General features: G+C 20.2%; 5 protein-coding genes across 5 annotated transcripts; 3 read left to right on the top strand and 2 right to left on the bottom strand.

The window, feature by feature from the left end:
* Nucleotides 1-561: 561 nt before the first annotated feature.
* Nucleotides 562-2,139, top strand: PBANKA_1448300 (homocysteine S-methyltransferase, putative; the record flags this gene model as incomplete). The annotated part of the gene is made up of 1 exon (XM_034567853.1): nt 562-2,139. The coding sequence occupies one exon, from the start codon at nt 562-564 to the stop codon at nt 2,137-2,139; it is 1,578 nt and encodes a 525-aa protein (XP_034424308.1).
* Nucleotides 2,140-2,449: 310 nt separating this feature from the next.
* Nucleotides 2,450-3,298, bottom strand: PBANKA_1448400 (conserved protein, unknown function; the record flags this gene model as incomplete). Its single annotated transcript, XM_034567854.1, has 3 exons — nt 2,450-2,956; nt 3,055-3,107; nt 3,223-3,298. The coding sequence occupies 3 exons, from the start codon at nt 3,296-3,298 to the stop codon at nt 2,450-2,452; spliced, it is 636 nt and encodes a 211-aa protein (XP_034424309.1).
* Nucleotides 3,299-5,423: 2,125 nt separating this feature from the next.
* Nucleotides 5,424-8,434, top strand: PBANKA_1448500 (sentrin-specific protease 1, putative; the record flags this gene model as incomplete). Its single annotated transcript, XM_034567855.1, has 3 exons — nt 5,424-8,090; nt 8,176-8,304; nt 8,399-8,434. 3 exons carry the CDS (start codon nt 5,424-5,426, stop codon nt 8,432-8,434), a joined length of 2,832 nt encoding a protein of 943 aa, XP_034424310.1.
* A 685-nt stretch (nt 8,435-9,119) lies between these two features.
* PBANKA_1448600 (conserved Plasmodium protein, unknown function) lies at nt 9,120-10,580 on the bottom strand (the record flags this gene model as incomplete). The annotated part of the gene is made up of 2 exons (XM_034567856.1): nt 9,120-9,266; nt 9,429-10,580. The coding sequence occupies 2 exons, from the start codon at nt 10,578-10,580 to the stop codon at nt 9,120-9,122; spliced, it is 1,299 nt and encodes a 432-aa protein (XP_034424311.1).
* A 1,144-nt stretch (nt 10,581-11,724) lies between these two features.
* Nucleotides 11,725-21,168, top strand: PBANKA_1448700 (bromodomain protein, putative; the record flags this gene model as incomplete). The annotated part of the gene is made up of 1 exon (XM_034567857.1): nt 11,725-21,168. One exon carries the CDS (start codon nt 11,725-11,727, stop codon nt 21,166-21,168), a length of 9,444 nt encoding a protein of 3,147 aa, XP_034424312.1.
* Between the last annotated feature and the right edge of the window lie 766 nt (nt 21,169-21,934).

Raw genomic sequence — 21,934 nt, forward strand, 5'->3', positions numbered from 1 at the left:
GCCATATGTGCTACCATGCACTTGCACACACACATATCTTTAACTATTTATTGTATTTATGCGTTATTTATCGTTCATTTATATCATACATTTTCAATGAATAGTAAATATCGTTTTACGAACTGTTATTATATGAGTGAGATATTTTATCGATGTAGCAATTCTTTCATTTTTTTAATTCAATACACATTATGAATGTTAGAACTTTTTTTATTAAAATTATTTTTAACGAAAAAATGAAAATAATAACAATTTAGTAGTAACCTGATAATGCATTAAATAAATTATAAAAAATGTTAAAAATACGAAAAAATATGAACAAATGCGAAAAAATATGAACAAATGCGAAAAATATGAACAAATACGAAAAAATATGAACAAATAAATACACATTTTTCATAAGATATATTTTTATGCCAGTTATATTTGCCATGCTTTAATACAAGGCTCTCTATTTTAGGAAAGTATAAAATTGATGATTTTTAAAAATATTATTCTAATAATTTTTTTTTTCATATATTATTTTAATTTAGCTAATAGTATTAATTAATAAATTCAAAAATGAGCAAGCGGCTGTACATCCTCGATGGGGGAAAAATAAGTGAATTTGAAAGACTGGGGTTACCCCATTTTGATTTCTTATCATGTAAATATAATGATGAAGATAAAAAAAAAGCAATGAAGAGTTTGGAAAACATACATTTAAGTTATTTATTAAGCGGATCAAATATAATAACTACAAATACATACCAGGTTAATTTACATAGTTTGGAAAAAAATAATATAAGTATAGAAAAAGGAGAAGAAATTATAAATACATATATAGATATAGCATATGAAAGTTGTGAAAAATATAAACAAATAAAAAAAAGGAATATATGTTTATATTCTGATTTAGAAACGTATAAATCTCCATATGAATATGTCGAAAATTTTCAAAATATTAGACAAAATTTAAATGTTTGTAATTCTAACGATAAAATTAATGCACATGAATATTTTAATTATTTGGATTTACAAAATGATATATTTGGAAACAAAATTAAAATGACAAAATCGTCAGAAAACTTTATTGCATTTTCTAACGGTTCATATAATTCATCATTTCGAAATTTTACCGAGTATTCTGGAGTTTTTCAAAAAGGTAATATATCAAGAGATGTGGAAAAAAAAGAAAATGAAAACATGGGATTTGTCCAAAATAAAAAACAAAAGAATAAAATTAAAAAATTGTACAACAATAGATTAGGTAAAGAATTTGATATAAAATTAAATCTAATTCATTTAAAAAAAACCTTTAAAGAAGTTAGAAGTTCTATTGAAATGGTTCCTAAATGTAAGAAGTTATATGAAAAATGTGAAACGAATAAAATTGAAAATAACGATTTTAAATATGATTTTTTTCCAACACAAAAATTATTTAATTATGGGATCGAATATTATATAGATGTAACAGATGAAGAAATATTAGCTAATTGTAAATTTAAATTAGAAGCATTTTGCAGAAATAAAAATAAACTAAATTTTTTTTCATTATTAACATGTACAAACATAAGAGAAGTTTTCACTTTTTATAATACCATAAAATATTATGCAACAAGCTTTAATAATAACATAATTATCAATTTTTTTTGTAATAATCCGAAAAATATTGGGTCATCAAATTATTCTTTTTTTGATATAGTATCTTTATTATTATATTTAGATTCATATAACAAATATATTTATGCTATTGGATTAAATTGTGTTAATATTAATTATGTCTACAATTTGTTTTTACCATTTAAAAAATATACATCTACATATAATAATATAAATATTGAATTATATAAAAGTGAAAATCACCAAATTAATTCATTTATTAAAAATATATTAAATGATATCAAAAAAAATAGATATATTTATGATGTTAATTTCTTTTGCTCCCCAAATAAAACCCTAGAAAAAGTTTCATTTGATAATAATACTGTAAATTTCCAAACACATTCTAGGAACATAAAAATGCATGTTTATAATAATATCGAGAAATGGATTAATGTAGGAATAAATGGTTTTGGTGGATGTTGTTATTATACTCCCTATGACATTTCATTGATTAATTATAAATTGTCCAAAATAGCTACATCTTGTGCTCAATGAAAATTGTTTAGATTTCATTTATTTATCTCTTTTTTCCATTTTATTTATATCCATTTATTACAGTAAACGTAGAAAAAAGAAAAATACATTTAGGATCTTTTTTTTTTGGGTTAGAATCAGTTTTACAGATATCCATCTCAAAAAGAGATTTACAATGAAATCAAAACCATAACACTTGTCAAAGTATGACATAAAAATAATACCAAAGAATGTTTAAAAAATAAAAAAAAATTTAAACTAAATATGTTTGTATATTCTGTTAATTTTAAAATAGTATATATTTTTTTTTTTTTTTTGAAAATAGCTAATTTTATATATCTTCATATATTTCTTCTTCATCACTATCTGTTGCATCAGAATCTGAATAGATTGCCTCTTCTTTAGAACACGTCTGTTTTTTTTCTTGTATTTTTTTATAAAATTTTGCATATATGTCATTTTTTTCTATAGTTTGAAATTTGGATATATTTTTGTTATAAACATATTCAATACCTTTAGATATATTTTTTTTAGCTACTTGTTTTTTTATAGTAAAAATTGGTTTGTCAGTATTTATTTCTCCTTTATATTCCATAAGTATATTATCACAATCATAGACATGCCTATATTTATATTTGCAATACCATGCACATAAACATCGATTATAAATTTTTATACAAGTATTATTGCATGTACTACATTCAGGTATATTATAATTTAAACTTTCCTTCATTTTATTTATAATTCTATTTTCTATTCTCCTTAAACCAACACATAATAAGAATCTACCCCCGTTTCTCCAATCCAATGGATATCGTGGAACAAGACTTGACGGAATCTGTTAAATCGAAAATGATAACAAAATCAAATTATACACACACATACATACATGCTTGTGTATTAGTTTGAAAACAATTTTTAACATTTGTTCATTACTTTTGATGTAGGATAAACGGGATCATAAAGTGCTTTTCCATGTTTATGATTGCCTGAAATATGAAAAATATGAAAATGATAAAATTTTCTTCGAAAAGTAAAATAGATGATTTTATATAAATCAATAATTTTTTTTATATTTCTTTTTTTGTGCTTATTTATTTGAACCTCTATATCCAATAGGCCTTCTCCCTGGGGGCGCTTTTGGCAATTTCGCCTTTAAAATGTTTAATTTTTTAGGCATTTTTCAAAATGTGCAATTGTATTTATATATATTCGTATTTTACTACATATTTTTCAATTTTCAAGAGTATAATTTGTTTAATTTCCCACAACATTTAATATCATATTGAAATAATATGTACCTTGATAAGTTATACATATATATGCACATTATGCTGTTATGATTATTTATTTTTTTTGTAACTATCTTTTTACCATTTAGTTAAATATTTCTTATTAGAAAACGATGAATACTTTCATAATTGCTCATATAAAGAGCTTTCCTATTTTATTCTTTTATTTTTTTTTATCTATATTCAACATTCCTCTATATACTTTTGTGTATATATGTATATGCTATATTATTGATGTTCTAACTTGGATTACAATCTATGAATATATTTGTGAAATTGGCAAATATAAATATAATGTATAAATATTCACATGTTTAATAAGGATATGTATTTTTGTTTTTTACATTCATATATAATATATTTTTTTTTATAAATTTTTATTAATAATATATGCGTTGAAAAAAAATGCACTTTCATCACATATTTATATTTATACATAATAAAAAAAATGCATACAGTATTATGCAATTTAGATTAAAAAACGACAAAAAAATACGCAAAAAAATTAAGAATTGTACAAATTAATTAGTAAATTTTAGCAGATATTTCGTAAAGTGATATTTGCAAATGAGAAAAATGACATATTTTTATTTATTTATTTATAATTTTGATATTATTAATATATTTATTTATTTCCTTTTCTTTTTCCTTTTTTTTCGTTTATAATACTGCATTCTTTTTTATACATGTTTTTTCCCTAAAAAGTTATATAATAACGTGTTATATATTGAGTTATTTATTTTGTATTATATATATATATATATATATTAATCTTTAGTTATGCATATATATGTACCAATACGAATCCAATTATTCACCGAACATTAAATGGGTTTATGGTTTGAGGATAATATGCTTATGCATCGTTTTTTTGAAAACAAAAAAATAACTCACTAAATAAAAAGTAACATTTTGTGTCCTTTTTATTTATTTATTTATTTATTTATTTATTTATTTATTTATTTATTTATTTATTTATTTATTTATTTATTTATTTATTTATTTATTTGTCTTTATATATACTTATACAAGAACTGAAGCACTTTTATTTTATTTACAAATCTGTTGAAGTTATTATTTTGTTAAAAAAGTTCAACATATATATATATATATATATATATATATATATATATATATACATTCCTACTCAAATATAAAATATTTTGTGATTATTATATATGTGTGAAATATACTTATATCTATATAATCCTGTTAATAATAATATATGATATATTCATAAAAATTACAATTTTTAGAATATGAATATAATTCAAGCATTTCATACCAACATGTATATACAATATATGCATATTTTATACGTTATTTATTAGTATGTATATTTATATATATAATTTTTTAATATTATATTTTTAAATGTAGTTAATATATTTTATATCTATATCATAGTTCATATATAATTCATATGTCTTTAATTACCATATATACACATAATACTTGTTAATGTTTGTATATTTTCATGTTTAGACATATTCACATAATATATTTTGCATATTATATTTATAAATTTATTTCTTTTATTGGAAAAATATATGCATTCTTATAAAATATGAAAATGAATTTAAAAACTTGCCTTAATAAAAAGATGAACATTTATTTTTAATCCATCACTGTATATATGTTTTATTTTTTTTTTTTTTTTTTATTTCATCTTTATATGTGTAATTAACTATCACATATAATTAAAGCGTTAAATAATATATAGTTTTTTTCTTTTAAATTAATATTTGTTCTATTTATACGCTACATTTTTTATATCCTTTATATTATTATTTGCATATACACACATATATATACACATACATAAGGAATATAAAACAAACTTAAAATTGGGAGGTTTATGCCAAAATTAGAGAATCAAAGGAAAGTCAAATTGGTAAGTTAAAATAATTCTATAATTTAATTATAAAGGTTTTCGTAAATAAAAAAAAGTATAGAAATAAATAGGAATAGAAATGAGCAATTAAAAATTGCCATTAAAATTAATACAAAGAAATGATACACGATAAATCTTATAGACATCATCATAAATCAAATAAGCATGTAAGCAAACATTCAAATAGCGAAAATGGAAAAAAAATAGGAAATTATAATTCTGAAAAAAAAACAAGGGGAAAATATGAAAATAATATTAACATAAATAATCATGATAATAATAAAAATGAAAAAAATAGTGGACTTTTGTGGAATTGTATGAAAAGTTTATACTCATCTGTTTCTTCAGTAGTAAAAAATAAAATATTTACTAATGACATTATAGAAGAAAATAATACAAGACATTATAGAAATTTAGTTTCAGATAAATTTCGAATAATTGATAAAAAATCAAAAAAATATAAAGAAAAAGATTTAAATCGAAATAAATATTCAGGAAGTGTAATAAGTAACGATAAATATTCTTTAGACACTCACCATAAAAATGAATCAATTATTTCATCTAAAATTAAAGAAAATTATAAAAAAAAATATGATAAATATAATGAAAAAAATATAGATAAATATAAAGATCGTTATGAAGAAAATATTTCTCAAAAAAAAAAAAAAAAAAAAGATTTTACATATGATTTTTCAGAAAATGATATTAAAAACTTATTTATGTCAAGTAATGATTTAATAGAATATCCTTATTATCAATCTATTCAAAATGATTTAACAAAAATTGATGAAAATAATACTTTACCATTTCGAAATACTATAAATGATGTAATACATAAAGGTTTAGATGCAGTTGCAAAACATTCTGATTCTAAATCCACAATTACCAATAATAATATTTCCAAGGAACAAAATTTAAGTTCCTATGCGACTAAAAATGTATCTAAAAATTCGCAATTACATAATCTTGATTTACAAAATAAAAATATTTTAAATGAATTAATGGAAAACAAACAAAATGAAAATCATATTTCTAATATAAAAGAAGAAATATTAGATAATTCACCCATAAATAATAAATTTGAAAATAAAAATATTAATAATTTACATAATTATACTATTAATCTTAAAACGAATTTTTCTCATTTATTATTCGAGGAATTGCATAGGCATGAACAAAATGTAAAAATTAACAAAATAGAAAAGGAAATAGAAAATAAAACAAATATATCTTTTAATAAAATTAATTATTCTGAAAAAACAAGCATGATTTCAAGTATACAACATTCTGAGACAAATATTATGCATGAATTTTTGGAAAATTACGGAATGAAAAATAAGGACATAGAATATTCTAAAATTAACAATATTGGGGGAAAGGATGATAAATATAAAGAATCTGAAGAAAATTATGGCAAAAAAATTGGAGAAAAAAATAGCGAAAAAAATGGAGAAAATAACGACGAAAATGACGATGAAGATGAACAAATAAAGATTACCACATTTAGTAAAAAAGAAAAAACAATTAAAGAGGCCAACAAAATGGATGACAAAAAAAGTAATGCTAGTAATAAAAATTATAACCAGCCAAGCTTTTTAGATTCACTTTTTTATTCTAAACAAAATGAAGATGAAGACATAATAATATTACCTAATATAAAATCAAACAATTCTGTAATTGATGAAAAAATAAATCATCAAAAAGAGACACATATCGAAAGGATAATTGATAATAATAGCAAATTTAATAATGATACATGGAGTGAAAAAGATTATAATAAAAATAAATTTCCTTTACCCAATAAAATGAGTAAACCAAATAACAATTTTGGAGAACATCATATTAACAATTATATAAAAAATAACGAATATATAAAAAAAATGAGAAATCAATATAAAGCATTAATAAGAGTAATAGATACATATATAGACGATAATATAAATGGTGAAGGTTTAAACAATTCATTTATTAATAAAAATGATCAAAATACACTAAATAATAATAAAATCGAGGAAAATATAACAGATAATTCCTTTAGTAAATGTAATGAAGCCATAAAAATTGTTGATGATATTAATTTAGAAAATGAAGATAAATATGTAATATTAAAATATGATGAAGATTCACTTATTGAAGCATTGGAAAAATTGCGTATTGATAAACAAAAAGAAATTGAAAAAAAAAATAAAAAAGAAAATAAATATGAAAAAATAGATAAAAATTTATTTTTTAAATGTAAAAAAAAAAATTATTATGATGAAGCTATATCTATATTAAATAAAAAAAGTGATAATAATATTTTAATTGAAAAATTTAATGTTCCCCTTATGTATTCTCAAATCAAATGTCTAATTGATACATGTTGGTTAAATGATGAAATTATTAATTTTTATTTTAGTATGTTACAAGAATATAATGAAACGAGTATAAAAAATGGATTAACACATTTTCCAAAAATGTTTACATTTAGTACATTTTTTTTTCAGTCATTAAATTTCAATGATTCATACAATTATAGTAAAGTATCTAGATGGACTAAAAGAAAAAAAATTAATATTTTGGAATATGATTTAATACTTATACCTTTACATGTTGGTGGAAATCATTGGACATTAGGTGCTATTAGTATAAAGGATAAACACATTAAATTATATGATTCTTTAAATATGCCAAATAAAAAATTTTTTGAATATATGAGACGTTATATTGTTGATGAAGTTAAAGACAAAACACAAATAACTATAGACATATCCCCATGGAAATATGATTCTAACGGATTACCTGAGGTGCATTATTTATTGAAAAGCATTTATTAATCATTTTGAAAATTTTTAATATTCATTTTTTTTTTTTTCCATTTTATTTGAACAGGATGGAATGCCATGTCAGGAAAATGGATATGATTGTGGAGTCTTTACATGCATGTTTGCAAAATGTTTAACTTTTAACAGAGATTTTGATTTTAATCAAAAGGATATAAAAGAAATCCGACTGAAAATGGTATTTACACCAAAATGTTCACTACTTATATGTATGTGTATATTATATATGTATATATTCATTATATATTAATTTGGCCATTTTCTAATTATAGGTTTATGAAATATCTCAGGGGAATCTTGTGTTTTAGTTAACATAAATGAAAAAAACAAATAAATGCATTAATTTGTTTATATAATCCTTGCCTCGAATTGGATTTGATATATTTCCAATTGTTCCTACATTTCTTTGCCCCACCTTCCCCATAACATATATCATTTTATTCGTTTTGTTTTGATTTGATTTATATTTCATTATATATATACCCATTTTTTATGTCTAAATTCGTTTAATCATATAATGTTTTTTCATAAAAAGCATACTATTTTCGTTTTATTTTTATATACAAACTAATTTCGATACTTAGCATATACAATGCTTTAACTCATCTTATTTCTCTTTTTATTTATCAAATAAATATTATTGGCTAGTTACAATACTGTGCCCGCTTTTATTTATTAATTTTTTTTTTTTAACAAGCCATTTTTAGGGCTTAGTTTTCCATATTTAAATAATTAATATTTGGTATTGTGTTAATATAAAATACAAATTAAAATGATAATAATAAATAAGTTTAAAAAATAAATCCAAAATTGAAATTTATGATATTTGGATAATAATTAGTAAAAAAACAAAAGTATATATTTTCAAAATTTTGCATACATATATATATATGTGTGTAACTTTTCGATATATTACATAAAAATATAAACCATATATTTGGACATTATTATGTACAATAAATTAAATTATATATATTTTTAAACAACTATTGATCAAAAGATTAATTTGTTATTATATTGAAGGCAAGAAAAATGAGCTAACTCACTTCCATATTCATATAAAATATCTTCTTTTTTATTTCCAAGTATTTCATGCTCAAATATGCATTTTTTGAGAAGTTTAGTCCTAATGCTTAGCTCCTGGAAATAATAAAAAAATATAAATATTTCAAAAAAAATAATTAATATATTTTATACACCCCAATTCATGTACATATTTTTCATGAAAAAGGAATATAATAGACATAACAAATGAAAGGAATCATAAGTTTTTAATATTTTGATAATATATTATATACAAACCTTTACTTGTTGTATAACCGTTTCGGGAATATAAACAAAATCCTTTATTTGAAAAAGAATATTTTCAAGAGCAAATGGATTTTCAATTTTAAGAACAGCACTATCATTATCATAATGATATGGTAAAATAAAATAAAGTAACGGATAATGATTATGATTAATATCTTTTATAACATTATATGGTATATTTTGTATTGATGTATCTATACCTACAATATTAATAGGTATAGAATTATTTTTAAAAATTCTGGATAAGTCTATCATTAATGATTTAATATATTTATTTAAAAATAATTTACTATTATAAAATAAAACAATTGTTTTAATATTATTGTCTAATATACTTGTAATATTATCAGTTTTTATATCTTTATATAAATGTATATTTTGTTTTATTTGAATAACTTTACATATTTCTCGATGCTTTTTATTTTTTTCTTTTATATATGGTATATATAAACATATTAAAAAATGTGGAAAAAATAGCATAAAAGCAAAACATATATATGGTAAAATTGTTGATATATATTGATATCTATATTCACTTTTTGTTAATCGTCTTTTATCAATTAATAAAGAAGATGGATCAGAATTTTCTTCATATCTTTGTATATTATAATAATAAAGATTATTTATTTTTTTTTTTTCAAGAAAATTTTTTTTTTCATAACTACTTATTTTTTTATCTTTTAATATATCTTCTATATTTATAAATATTTCATTCTTTTCTTGATTTCTATTTAGTTTTATATTACTAATATTTTCTTCATAATAATAAATCTCATAATCGTTTATTATTTTTTCATTTTTTTCTATACCTTTTACAAATTCTTTTAATTCTTCGTAGTTATCTGGTTTGTATATGATTCTATCAAATTCTAAACTATTTTTTTTCTCAAAAATCCGAAAATTTTCAATAGTATTTACAATATCACTATTTGTAGTTACATTATTTGACGTTATATTTTTATTTGTTAAAATTTTTAATAAATTAATTTCATTTTTTCCATTGATTTGGAGTTTTAAATTATTTTTGTCTGTATTATTTGAACAAATATTATGACTACCCCAAAATCCATACCTTTTTTTATGTCTACATTTTATTGTATTTCGGATTATCAACAAATTATTTTTGAATTTTTGAAGGCCCATATTCCTACTATTATTTAGTCTATTTTTCAATATTTCTTGATTTTGTTATTTTTTTATTTTCTTTATATTACATTTTTACAATAAAAAATATTATACTTATCTATATGAAAGCTTGACATGTCTTATTTATTTTATACATGTATATATGGGCATACAAATTATATTTTGTTGGTGTTTTGGAGATTAGTGGAAAAATAATTTCTAATATAATTATTTTCAATAATATAGTTACACATATATAGTACAATATTGTGAATAAGGATACAAGTTTACATATACGGTATATACTTTATAAAAATTTGATTTTTTGTGTAAAATTTATATTTGAAACAAAGGACTTATTTCTATTGTTAATGCTTGAAATTTACACATTTTTTTAAATTTATATAAATACTAATTCGATTATAGTTCAAACTAATATTTTTTTGCAACCCCCAAATGTATATATATACTTTTTTTAAATGTAAGCAAAGTACCTATCTTTTAATCGTATTTTAAAATGAGAAAATATATTTCAAAAGGGATATAATATATTTCATACTTATATAAATATATTGAAAATTAAAAAAATTAAAAATATATGACTACACTTATTTATTATTATAGATAAAATATATATTAATATATTTATAATATCAACAAAAAAATACATAAAAAAAAAAAATAGCCACTTTATGTTACCATGCAAAATTTTGTGCATATTGTTCATAAAATGGCATATATATAGCAACATTATTTTAAGTGAAATATATATATGAACTATTACAAGCAAAACATATAATATTTTTTTAAAATAAAATAATTGGTGATTAATTTTTTACAAAATATACATTTTTACTACTATTTGTTTTATCCATTCCATAATAACTTTGCTTTGCTTTTATTTTTTTTTTTACTTTTTTTGTATAAACATTGTTTCTGTTTAAGTTATACCATCACTATATATTACAAATATAATATATATTCCACTTTTTCTTGTACTTATTTAAGTAAACAATAGTTTACTTTTTTTCAGTTAATATAATTCCCTATAATAAAATGCTGACAAAATAAATGAAAGTATTTTATTCTTCTTCGCAACATTGTGAATATAAAAAAAAATATTAAAAAACAAAAAAAGAGCGAAGAAAAAGAAGGGGATAAAATGGATTTAACTGATTCTTTTCTAAATATAGAAAATAATGATTTAAAAAGAAAAGATAATGCATATATATATTTGAATGAAAAGGGAGGAAATATAACCCTAAATAATATGAACAAGTCAGGTCAGGAATTGACTGAAAAAAAAAAAAAAAACAATACTTTGGGGTTAAATCAGGAAAATTTGTTACTAAAAATATTAAAAAATAATGAATTGATATGGAAAAAGAAAGAAGATAGAAGGAAATTTTTAAGCAAACAAAACTTAATTAACAGCAACGATCATAATAATAAAACAAAACATAATGATATAAATACGCACATGTGTAATGGCTATTTACCTGCATATGTTAAGGAAAACGAAAATGTATTTTATAAAACCTCTTATGAACTTTATAATATGATAAAATATCAAAATATAGACAAATGCTACAAAACAGATAATTTAATAAATTTTTATAATGATCAAAATATACTAAATTATAAAAAAATAAAGAGAAAAAATGAAAATAAAAATAAATATTATATAGACAAAAATAATGTACACTCTAACGATTTAGAATCGAATATTCTAAGTTTCGAGTCAAATAACTTTTCTTCAAATTATTTATTAGAAAGTTTTAATAATAAATTAGTAAATAATTACATTAACATTCATAATACAGATTATATTGAAATTCAAGATATATTTGATGAAAGCAAATTAAATAATGTTAAAAATAAAAATTTATGTTTTTATAAAAATGTAGATTTAAAAAAATTTATAAAAAATGAAAATAATTATATGAATGAATTTATGAATCCACCAAAAAAAAAAAATAACATTTATTCACAACACTTAAAAGAAAATCAAATTCATTCTAAAAATGAAATAAATAATAATCCACACACTGATGAAATAGGAAAAAATATAGACAATATAAGTATATATGAAGAAAATTCTCAAATCGACATAATAAATAATAACATATATCATAATGATGTCCATGATTATATTCCCAATAATTTAAATGATAATTTTATTGACGAAATAAAATCAGATCAAAATAAATTTGAGGAATATAAAAATAATATTAGTGATAATATATTAGATTTTGATTTAGATAAAGAATTTCATTTTAACGACGATAGTTTGGGTGGTAAATATAATAAAAACGAAAATGAAAAAGATAAAATTGAAACATTAGAATGTGAGCTTATATTTTCTGAAAAGGATAGCAGTAAATTTAGTGACAAAAATGACAGTTTGATGGATATTATAAATGACTACAACGAGGAAGAAATAGGGTATGGAAAAAAACAACAAATTGAAATCGCATTTGAAAATGTAAACGACGATGCAAATGAAGTTGTAAATGTAAATGATTTTATAGATATAGAATTCCTTGACAAAAAGGAAAAAATAACTGATCTTAAAAACAGTGATGAAATATCTGAACAAATTAGCGACTTTTTTTTTGATGGTGAAAAAAAAGAAAAATTAAAATTAGAAGATGAATATTGCAAAAATGATGATGATAAATATATATCAAACTATGAATTGAATAAAAGTAATATAAATGATAACATACTTATTATGAATGATGTTGAAGGGGGCAATATAAATGGCGATAAAGATGATGTAGAAAATGTAAATAATGTTTATTCGCAAATAAATGAAGAACACGAAATTATAAAAGATTTTGATTTAAACAAAGAAAAAACCGATTTTTACAATTCCGTTGTTTATTCATTTGGCAATAATTACAATAATAAAGATAATTATACGCATCTAAAGCAAAATAATAATGATCACAATATTTTTAAAAATATATATCAAGAATATTATCATAGTATAAATAATGATAACTTAAAAAGTGAAATTGAACTATTTGGAAATCATATAATAAATAACAGTTATATATTTATGCTCTTAAATTATAAGTACATAAAAAATTATAACTATAATAATTCAATTTATCCATTTAATAGTGATGATTACACAAATTATATTTTTAAAAATAGAAATTTGGATAAAAATATTTTACAAAATGAAAATATAATTCAAGAAATTTTTGGAACAAATGATGATAAATATCCACAAAAAAATAATAAATTAAAAAAAAAAATAAAAAATCGATCAAGTTTAAAGCATATGCAAAATATATATCACAATTCTTTATTTTCTGATCCACATCTTTTGAAAAATATGAAATCGTCTATCCTTAGAAATAAAAACACTAATATAATTCAAAATGAAAATCATATAATAAATCCTTGTGATATAAATAAAAATACTAATTTAGTTAATAAATTAAATGAAAATGTTGTAATTGATACAAATAGACATATAAATAATTCCAATATTATCAAAGATAGTCAAAATATAGATCATAATAATGGAAACAATATTTTAGATTCTGATAAAAATAAAATAATTTCTAATATGATAAAACATAAAGGTAATTATAATCATGAAGAAAATGATGATGAATGTTCTGAGCATTTTAATGAAAAATATTATCATACATATCATTATGTGAATAATAATAAATTATTAAAAAAAAAAAAAAAAAATGAAATGTTTTATATGGATTTTAATACATATCTAGATATTGATCATAATAATATGAATAGACAAAAAGAATCAAAAATATATTTAGGAAATTTTACTAAAATTATGAATGAATTTAAAATGGCTGATATTCAATATAATGAAAATTATATTTTTGATAAACTAAATGAGAAGCTATTACATGAAGTCGAAAAAAATGATTATATTTCATATATGTTAAGAAATATTTTTTTAAAAGAAAAAAAATATTCAGATATTCTTTTAAAATGTTTAATTTATAAACCTGATGAATATCAAAACGTAGGGACAATAAACTTTCATAATAATATTTTAAATGAAAAAGAAGAAACTTATCGAATTATTAATAAAAAAACTTCTAATTTATCTAATATTGATGAAGAAGGTGTTTTAACAACTTTAGAAAAAATGAAAAAAACAAATAAGATTATTAAATTTGATGATAGTTATTTTATTAACAACAAAAAAAATAGATTAGAATGTGCTGAAAATATTTTAAAAAAAACAAAAAATATAATATTTTTCTCACATTTAAAATTAGATAATTATTATAAAAAAAATAATCCTCATGAAATTGAAAATATGATTCTATCATATAATAATGTATATGTCAACAGTCAAATGACAAAGGATTATTATTATAGTTTTGAGTTATCCAATAAAAAAGGTGTAATAGCTTTTTCGAGATTTCATAAGCTCGATTTTAGAACAGGCATACATAAATATTATCATGAATATAAGAAATCTAAAATGATATTAAATGATGATTTTAACAAATTTCACGAATTAGAAAATTTAGAAGAAATTGATGGGGCTGACAAGGATGACGAAGCTGAAGATGCAGTGCCATGGGGGTGGAAAAATATAGAAAAAAACTATTTGGCACAAAAAGATGAAAATTTAATTATTTCGTCATATTGGAATTATATTATTCCTGAAGTTGCTAAAACACACTCCTATTTTAACCACCCAATAAACAAATTTTTTAAATTAGGAAATCGTCAAAATATTAAAAATAGCAAACATCTTAGTATATGTAGTATAGACAAATATGAAAATGCAAATAAATATTTTAATGGAAATAATAAAAACTATTATATTAGAAAAACTTTTAAAAATATTGTAAACATTTTGAATAATGAAAATTTTAATTTTGATTCCCACATTTTAGATGCATGGGCAATTGAAAAAGCATATGATCATTCCATATTTGACGAAGATGATGGAAATGAAAATATAAACATTGATAATAACATAAATGGCAAAACAGATAACCATGCTTTTTTTTTTTATAACAATTCATGCTTACTATTAAATGATGATAGCCCATTAATCATTTTAGAATATGTTGAAAAAGATCCATTTATTATATTAAAATTAGGAATGAATAGTAAAATAAATCACTATTTTACAACAAAAGATGATGAAAGTTTATATTCCCTTGAATATAAAAATAAATTAAAAAAATATATAGAACCATTTGGTGAAATTAATGTTATAAAAGATTATATTAATTATTTTGGTGTTCCTATTAAAATTAAAAAACAAAATCAAAAACTTACATTTATTGAAAATGAAATATTTAAAGCATTATTATTTACAATTCCTGTATATTCTATGCATAAAGAAAATGACGACTATTCCATATTTGACGAACCATCACAAGCAATAAATGAACATCTTGTTGATGTAAATCATTTTCAAAAAAATGACATGTTTAAAAATGTGGAAAATATAAATCATTCTGATAATGTTTTTATTGAAAATCAACAAAATATAAATTCATTTAATTCTGGAGAAAAAAGCATACATAATGAACATATACATACAAACTCGGAAATAAAAAATTATTCAAACATACAAAATGAAAGCACTGCTAAGCATAGCATAAATGAAAAGAATCATCATTCTAATATTCCAAATAGTAATGACAAAGATGATTCTAATATGTTTTATAATACCGATTTTTTACTTATAAGAAATATATCAAATAATGGAAAAAAATATTACATCAAGCCATTTTATGTCGATATAAAAATCTGTAAAAATATAAAAGAAAATAATGGAATCATAAATTGCATAGGAAATAATATAAACAATTCGAACAAACATAATGATCAATATGAAAACCAAATGAATAAATCTGATCAATATAAAACCAATAATTATAATAAAAATGATTTAAATCATTTTGAAGAAATAGAAAATATGGAGAAATATAATTCGAATAATATATATGTAGAAAATATAAACAATCAATACAGAGAAGGAAATGAAAATTATTTAAATATTAATTACACAAATTGTATATTTTATAATGTTGGTTTTCTAGATATGCATGTAAGTACATATAATCCATTTTATAAAAAATATATAGATGAAAAAAGAAATTATATAAGAAGTTGGCTAATCAAATTAATAACAAAACATCAAATAAAAGACAGTAAAAAAATAAAAGAAATATTAAAAACAAAATTAAATACATTTATAAATGATAAAGATATTAATGCAATTGTAAAATCAGTCGATATAAATTTTATTTTAAGTAAAGAATACAGAGATGATAGAAATAACAAAAATTCATATAAATCGAAAAATGTTTGTATATTAGAATGTATTTATCATTTTATACAATTATATAAATATGAAGGAATAAATTTTAAAAATATTTTAGAAAATCAAGAAAAATTAAATAAAATTATTTTTCTTTTAAATATAGAAAAAGAAAGAGCTAATAATAACATTATTAATATTAAAAAAAAAATGAAAATTATTTATGACAAATATTGTTATAAATCAGAAGCTAAGTCTATACAATTTTCTTTAAATAAAGAAGATATATATATTGATATGATAGACAATTATCATTATGTTGGTTCTCATTTTTATGATAAAAATCTTATTAATTATTTTCTATATATTAGATATCTTATATCTTGCTCCCCTTGGAATATATTAAAAGATTATTCAACCAACCTGTCTACTTCGAAATATAGTAACAACAACAATAATAATAATACAAAACAGGAAATAGGTCGAAAAAAAAAAACGATATATAATAAAAAATATGATTCTTTGAATAAAAAGAAAAAGAAAAACAAACTTAAAAATACACAGCAAAAATTAAAAATAAGAAAAAATAAATATCAATTTTATTATGATCAAAAAGACAATGATACTACTTCGAATGCAACTAGCAATGATAATGACCAAATTAATAATATTTATAGTGATGATAATTTTGAAAGGTATGATAAAAAAAATTTGAGAAAAAAAAAAAAAAAAAATTTGAATCAATATAGAAAAAGGGAATTGAAGAATAAACAAGATAGTGATATTTTTGAAATGATTGATGAAGAAAATAAGGAAGAAAAAATATATCATAAAAAAAAAAAAAATAATAAAGTAAATAAGGGAGAAAACAGTTTTAGTGAACTTAGTGATTTTAGCTTTAGTGAAGAAGATAATGATGAAAGTGCCGATGATGATAAACATAGCAATAGTTCAAATGATGAAAAAAGGAAAAAAAATAAAAATAAAAATGATGGCGATAATAAAAAAAAAAACAAAAAGAACTATTCCTATGCTTTTTACCTATTTAATCACATTATATGTAACGAAAAAATACAACAAAAAATTGGAAATAAAAAGAATTCTATAGACAATAGCAATTACAATGATGCATCAATTTGTAAAAATAACGCTTATTTAAAAAAACAAAAATATCAACAAAACTTGAAATATAAAGGAAGAAATTCTGTACAAAATATTTTTTTTCAAAAAAATGAAACAAAAAAAAAAGGATATACAAACTTTGCAAAAGATAATAAAGGATATACTTTTCATGGAAAAGGTAAATATAACTTCAGTTATTTTAATGCTAATAAACGTATGAGCAAAGGGAAAGATGAATTTAAAAATGAGACTCAAATTGAAAACACAAAAAAAAATTCATATAACGAATTATCTGGAATTGAAGAATATGATGAAGAAATAAATAAATACGATCAAGATATAAACAAAAAAGAAAATAAAAAAGAACATGGAAATTACTATTTAATAAATAACACATTTAATTTGGCTAGAAAAGATAAAGGAAAAAAAAAATATATGAAATATTTAGAAAATTATCAAAACCTAAAAAATAAACAAATTCGAGAAACACAAAATTATGTTGACGAATTTAATAATAAAGAAATTACACAAAACATAAATTTTATAAATATTTATAGAGTTATAGAATATTTAAGTGGAAAGGATATTATTAACATTCTTTTAAATGTTGGATTTAGTATGATAAATATTAAAAAAATGAATAGAAATGATCAAATAAATAAATTGAGGAAATATATCGAAAATGGAACTATAACAAATCAAAACAAAATTATATATATTACAATGATTAAAAAAATTATTTTAGAGCAGTTTAAAAATTTACATTTTCCAGTATATTTAAAATATAATAATAATGTTTTATATTTAAATGAGAAAAAAATAACAAGTTTTTTTAATAACGTTGATGAACTAAATAAATTAACTAATAATACTATTACACATTCTGGGGATATAAACATTAAACGAACAAAAAAAGTAGAAAAGAATAGAGTGAAATTAATTAAAGATTTTTTTAAAGAATCAATTAATGATGATTCTGCATGTTCATCAGATATGGGTACATCTTCGGGTTCAGATTCACAATTAGGAGGTGGTTTACATGATAACGAAATTGGAAAAAAAAAAAAAAAAAATGAATTTTTTGATGATGAATCAGAAGAAGAAGAAGAAGAAAAAAAAGAATTAGAAATTATAAGAGAAATGCAAGCAAAAAATAATAATATAGAAGATAATGAAAATAATTATAAATTAATTCATTGCCTAAAATGGACTAGAATATATATTAGAAAACGTGACAACTCTATGAGTATTTATGAATTTACTGAATCTGGAGAAAATTATGGAAATATAGATGCAGATTTACGAGCTGATAATTATGAAAACAACTACAAAGAATGTGAAATAAATCCTAACAAAAATTATAAATTTGAAATAATGAAAAAAAGAAAAGAAATTTTATTAAAAAATTCATTCAAAGGTGTTGAGAAATATATCACCAGTGAAAATAATTATATTGAGAATGTACAAACTTTATATATTTATGGAAAAAAAAATATTGAAACTTTTTTAAAATGGAAACATTTTAGAACCCTGATAAAAAAATATTTTACTCTTATGCAAAATAAAGAATCAGAACAGAGAAATTTAGATGCAGTAGAAATAAATCAATTGAATCCAAAAAAAAATGGAGATGATTCATATACATATAACGATCAAATAACTATTAACGATAATATATTATTTAACAATGGAATTGTTAAAAAAAGAAAATATAAAAAACATAAAAAAAAAAATTTAGAAACCCCTGAAAGTTTTAAAACTATTATTAATATATTCCCAACTGTAGGAGATGACATAAAACATTGGAATACTGATAAAAAATATTCTGAACAAAATAATCTAAAAACAGAGAAAAAAAAATTAAAAGATAAATTTACACATGGTAATGAATATGCTAAAAATAAAGATACAAAAAAAAAAAACATATATGATTTATCTGGGGATAATAATGGAAAAATAATTAATAAAAAATTTATGAATACAAATTATTCTATAAATATCAAAAAAAATAATAAACGATACAGACAAAACACAACATTAAAACGTAAGGATAAAAATATATATAATAATAATGCAAAAAGCAACTTATCAATAAGCAAAAACAGAAAAGGTGGAAAATTACAATCCAATCAAAAGTCATATAATAATGCTACAAATAACGAACACCAAAATAAAAAATGGGAAATCAATAGAGAAGAGTATGATAGACAAATAAAAGACGATGAATATAATATGATTGATTCTGGGAAAAAAAAAAGTAATATTAAATGCTCAGATGTAGAGGATGAAAATGATAGAAAAAAAAAAAAAAGAAAGAAAGACAAATATTATAATGAAGATAAAAAAGGCAAACATATTAGTAATGCTGATGAATATATGAATAAAGCTAATTCAACAACTGAAAAATATATTCGATGTTCTAGTATGGTATCAGAAAATAGTGTAAATTTAAATGCACGCATTGATAAAAATCCTGATGAATCAAGCCGAACAAAATTGAAAAAAGGAAATACGTATAATAATATAAAAGAAATAATCGAAAATTTTAATGAAAAACTATTAACAATTATGAAAGATATATCACAAGTATTAAATTATAAAGCATTTTTAAATCAAGTTAACGAAACATATGCACCTATGTATTATAGTGTTATAAAAAAACCAATGTATATAAATAAAATAATTTTCCGATGTAAAAAAAGAAAATATAATAATCTAAGCTTATTTATTGATGATGTATATTTAATAGTAACGAATTGTAAACTTTATAATACTCCCACTTCAGTTAGTGCATACTTGCGTGAAATTGTTGATAATATGTTTCTTGATATATTTAACAAAATAAAAGGAGATGATAACTTACAAAATTATAATTCCATTTTAATAGACCATTTTTACAAAAATAAACATTTCAACAATACATGGGAAAGTATAAATATGGAACAAAGTGATTTATTTAACAATTCAGAATTAAGTATTAGCAAAACAAATGACTTATCAATTAATAATATACAACAAGAAAATTTATCAAGCAATTTTATACCCTCAATTGATACGAGCAGAAATTACAATAATACTATGGATACAGATTTTAATTTAAATACCATGTTTGCAAATTTTAATAGCAGTAATTTTCACAATATGGAGTCTGATACAAGCATGAACAAATTGAAAGATGAACATGATAACACTAAGGAATAGGAACAATTAATAAAAAAAATAATAATCCATGCACACAATACGACATTGCTACATTAAAATTGCATAAGGATTTCGTTACAACTTATTGTTTACTTTTATATTCTTGGGGGTATGCGGTTTTTATTTTTTCTCTTTTAAAATGCGCATGTACATTGATTTTATAGTTTTGTTGTTTATATACGTGTGTATGTATAATTTATCCGAATATGTGTAGATTTCTATATAGATATCCATATTTATACCAGTTACACACACGCATTTATACATTTAGGTAGTTTTATTTTATAACAACTACCAATATTATATCATAATTATATTTTCCGTTTTTTTGTATATATTTTCGAATAATTTTCATTTTGTGAAATATATATAAACATTTTTAATATGAAAAAAAAATATATTATATTTATGAACGTTCATATATTTTATGGCATTTTATTGAACTTTTTTAAATATTTTATTAACATATTTTGAAAAAAATGGCTGTTCATAAAAAAAAAAACTCAAAAATAATAACAATAAACCACATTTTATAAAAAAGAAAAGTACCAATTTATTACATATAACTAGGATATACAAATTATTGAATGTTCTTACAAAGGAAATGTATAAATATAAATGCAATTAAGCATGTATCACATAATATATATTATTATATCACTATATTACTATTAGAGAAAAATTATGATTTGCTGAAATAAAATAAATACCAAAATAAACTTTGAAAATTAATCTACTAATTTTTTATTTTTTTTATTTTTTAAGT

The sequence above is a fragment of the Plasmodium berghei genome (genome assembly GCF_900002375.2).
Source record: "Plasmodium berghei ANKA genome assembly, chromosome: 14".
NCBI classification, from domain to species: Eukaryota; Apicomplexa; class Aconoidasida; order Haemosporida; family Plasmodiidae; genus Plasmodium; species Plasmodium berghei.